Consider the following 3,882-nt stretch of genomic DNA (forward strand, 5'->3'; position numbering starts at 1 on the left):
GGTACTGTAGGCTCCAATATTGGGTATTATAGTGAATCTCCCATCAATTAAACCTCCCTTCCCTTCCTAGAGTAACGCATGACACACACGTGTGCAATTTGATTTCAAGTACCATAACTAGCAGATTATCTTCAACTTCTTCTAAGCAATTTGATTGGGAAATAAAACCACTAGCTAATTCTATAAATAATGAGTTGGTGGTGGACGACTACAATGGCATTATAGTAATTTGAAGAATTGATTCTATGAAGCAGGAAACAAAGAAAGTTGATAACAAAAAAGACAGATGGAGAAAAATGAAATGATGGCCCTATCCACTTTCGCTCGTTATGAATTATCCTCATCTCCATGAAAGTCCCCTTTACACTTAGAGGCACTAGCATAGTTATGGGAGAAGAGAAGACAGCGCCTTTGGAATTGGATCGATGCATGCTAGCAGAAAATCAAACATCTCCCCACCACTCTAATTGATATTTGATATATGAATGGGAAATGAAAAACGTCTCCTCACAATTCAATTTCCCAACCCAAGAAGCAAACGAAAAAGAAAGATCATCATCGGGAACTTGTGAATGGGATTTCAATCTCTCAACAATTGTGTCTTCAAGCGGCGGCTCCACCGGAGGAGCCGTATCAAACACCATCGGCGTGATCGAGTTCGACCCATCAAACGCCGTCGTAGCCACCGGCGGAATCGCAAGAAAAATCAGAGTTTACAGCTTCAACTCTCTGCTTCCCAGTGATCGATTTTGCCAAGCCAATTTGTTAGACCACGTCACTGCATGCGCCTACACTCTCTGCACCCCAGCCAAGCTCAGCAGCCTCCGTTGGCGACCCGGATCCGACGGCCGGGTCCTCTGCTCCGGAGACTACGACGGCGTCGTCACTGAGTACGATCTCGAAACGCGCCTCCCCATCTTCGAGCGCGACGAGCACGGCGGGCGCCGGGTCTGGAGCGTCGATTACTCCCATTCGGATCCGTTTCTCGGGGCATCCGGCTCCGACGACGGGACACTCCAGATGTGGGACCCGCGCTGCGACGGCGGGGAATGCGTGGCTAGTGTGCAGCCCAGCAAGGCGGGTAATCCGGTCTGCTGCTTGGAGTTCGATCCTTTCGGTGGGGCCTTGGTGGCCGTCGGATGTGCGGACAGGAGGGCGTACGGGTACGATATGCGGAAAATGGTGGACCCGGTTTTGGTCTTCGACGGGCATAGGAAGACCGTGACGTATGTCCGGTTTATCGACGGGTGTACGGTGGTGACAGCTGGCACGGACGGGTGTTTGAAGCTGTGGGACACGGAGGATTCGCGGGAGATTCGGACGTACAAGGGGCACACAAATAATCGGAGCTTTGTCGGGTTATCGGTGTGGAGGAATGGGAAGCTAATCGGGTGCGGGTCGGAGGATAATAGGGTGTATGTGTACGATAAGAGGTGGGGCGAGCCCATTTGGTTGCATGGGTTTGGAGCGGTGGGTGAGGGTAGTAGTGGTGGGTGCGATGAGGAGCTGGGGTTTGTGAGCAGCGTTTGCTGGAGACAAGTTGGTGAGGAGCAGTGCACACTTATCGCTGGCGGGTCGGATGGGGATTTGCAGGTTTTTTCGGGCAGAAGAAAGCCATTAATGTTGGATTATTAGCATTTTAACAGCTTTCATCTCCCATTATCTTACTCCAAATATTCATTTGCTGAAAATTCAATTAATTGTTGCATATGGAGAGAAGTACTACTACGTTTACCACAAATTAATAGAAAAACTAGATGCCATTTTGTTTTTGTTCAAGTTATTTGCAATTAATTTTCTGACTTACATATCCATGCAGCCAATATTTCCTTATGTTTTTTTTTTTGGGGGGAATTATGCAGTTTTTGTTTTTGTTTTTTTAAATGAAAAATAGTCTAAACTACAGGGAGGGAGATTCTCTTACACACACTCTACTGTCATGATAGTTTGAATATAAGACCACTCGTCTACTAGTCAAAGTTTTTTTTTTCACTAAGCTAGACTCATTGGCTTTTGTATATGTTATCTCATAAACATGTAACGTTCTTATTGCATGGCATTACTGAAAAATGATAACAGCTGGCATTTTGTGAAGAAAAAAAATACTGGCATTTTGTGACTGTAATAAATAAAGTTTATGTCTGTAGTGAGCAGGAGATGACTCACATGGTCGTTTCGATAACATAGTGGTTGCATCGAGAGAGTTTGGCAAGTTTTTATTCGATGCCAATATTTTCATTAGGTTTTGATCATTAAGTACTTCTTTGTGAAGTTAAACAGTTTACTGGATTTGATAACCATCTTCTAAGAAACAAAAGGAATAATCTTAATTTTCTTGAATTGTTCTTTTCTCTTTATTGTGCATAAAATAAATTCACTAAATATAACTCAATAGTTTTTTTTTTTTTTTGGGTGCGGTGAAGGCCAGTTTATTAGCCGAAATAGATGGTGATTTCTGGGGAAATCAGCTGGAACCAAAGGAAATTGCAGACGGTTGGTGGAGTGGTTCCTTGAGTCGAGAGAGAAGATGAGTATTCATGACAGTTCTTTTTACTAAAGATTTACCGGATTTCTACTTTTTTAGTATGTAATATAACTCAATTGTTAATGCTCATTTTATCGCATTTGTAGTTTGAACTTTGAGGAGACTATGTTCAAACGTCACAAATGAAAATAATTGCTCGTGTAAATTGGAAACAAGTTCGTACTGATAAATTATTCTGTATGACAATCATATCATCATACGACTGTATAACTTATGCTTTAAAAGCTCTGTGTCAAAACAACAAGAGGGCCTCCTAAAATAAAGTCTTCAACGAAAAATTATAAAAAAGAATCAAACTATATAATCAAAATCTTATAATCATCAAAATACTAATTATAAATAACCAAGAAAAAAACAATAATCTACAAAATATAGGAAAAACAAAACTAGAGAGAGAGAGAGAGAGAGAGAGAGAGAGAGAGAGAGAGAGAGTTAAGTGATTGAAGGCTGAAGCTTGAAAAATAAATAAATAAGATGCATGCAGCTGGGAAAAAAATTGCATACAAAGTTGTATGTTGGAGGTCTCTTATATTGGGTAACGTGAAAATCAATAATAAATAGGAACAGGAAAATCAACATTAATATTATTCTATTAATATAGGAGAAACCAAAGCAGTCGATACCAATATAATAAGGATTCAATAGAGAATTCGGATCCTGAAAGTAAAGCAGATCATGGCAGATAAAATCATAACAGAAGATCCGGAGGCAAGCTTTCCTTATTTTGTAATGAAAGGCAAATAAAAAGTGAATATTAATTAAATGAATATCATTACTAAGCTACAACAACATATTAATGTAAATTAATATTTAATATGGATCCCCTTCAAAGTGGGGCCTTATTCGTTCACTCACTTTGTCAATACTACATGCCATATACGATAGAGTAACCAAATTTGAGTTCCAAATGATATGGAACATGCCACACCATAAATGTTTAATTAACGGATTCCAACTTAATTATGATTTAGTTAATTTTTTTTAGGTTTAAAAAAAAAAAATACTTACTTAATCAAAAGGCCTACAAGCAACCCTAAAGACTCCAACTTGCTGTAGCACAACCGTTTTCCCACCATCAGCGAAGCTTGTTCGTACTAAATTATCAGTCAATGGGTTTCAGTGGAGACTTTTTTCAAACTATCTTAGCGTAAGGATCCGATGTGCAGGGGCGGCCCTGGGGTGACGCAAGTGGTGCCACCTCACAGGGCCCCAGATTCTTAAGGGCCCCCCGAAAAAAAAATTCTTTATAGTATATATATTAATATTATAGGAATTTTATATATAGTATAGCGTGCTAGACATTTGCACAAGGGCGTGTCTGGAGTTGGCTCTAGCGC

The 3,882-nt window shown here is 40.4% G+C and overlaps 1 protein-coding gene across 1 annotated transcript; it reads left to right on the top strand.

The window, feature by feature from the left end:
• Positions 1 to 340: 340 nt before the first annotated feature.
• Positions 341 to 1,635, top strand: LOC117618441 (WD repeat-containing protein RUP2). The gene has a single exon (XM_034348008.1). It carries the CDS (start codon positions 493 to 495, stop codon positions 1,633 to 1,635), a length of 1,143 nt encoding a protein of 380 aa, XP_034203899.1. The 5' UTR covers positions 341 to 492.
• The last annotated feature ends 2,247 nt before the right edge of the window (positions 1,636 to 3,882 follow it).

This window comes from Prunus dulcis, chromosome 2 (assembly GCF_902201215.1).
Source record: "Prunus dulcis chromosome 2, ALMONDv2, whole genome shotgun sequence".
Lineage (NCBI taxonomy): Eukaryota > Viridiplantae > Streptophyta > Magnoliopsida > Rosales > Rosaceae > Prunus > Prunus dulcis.

What these genes read in the sequence shown, in the direction of transcription:
- LOC117618441 (XM_034348008.1), top strand. Translation starts at nt 493, where the DNA reads ATGAAAAACGTCTCCTCACAATTCAATTTCCCAACCCAAGAAGCAAAC.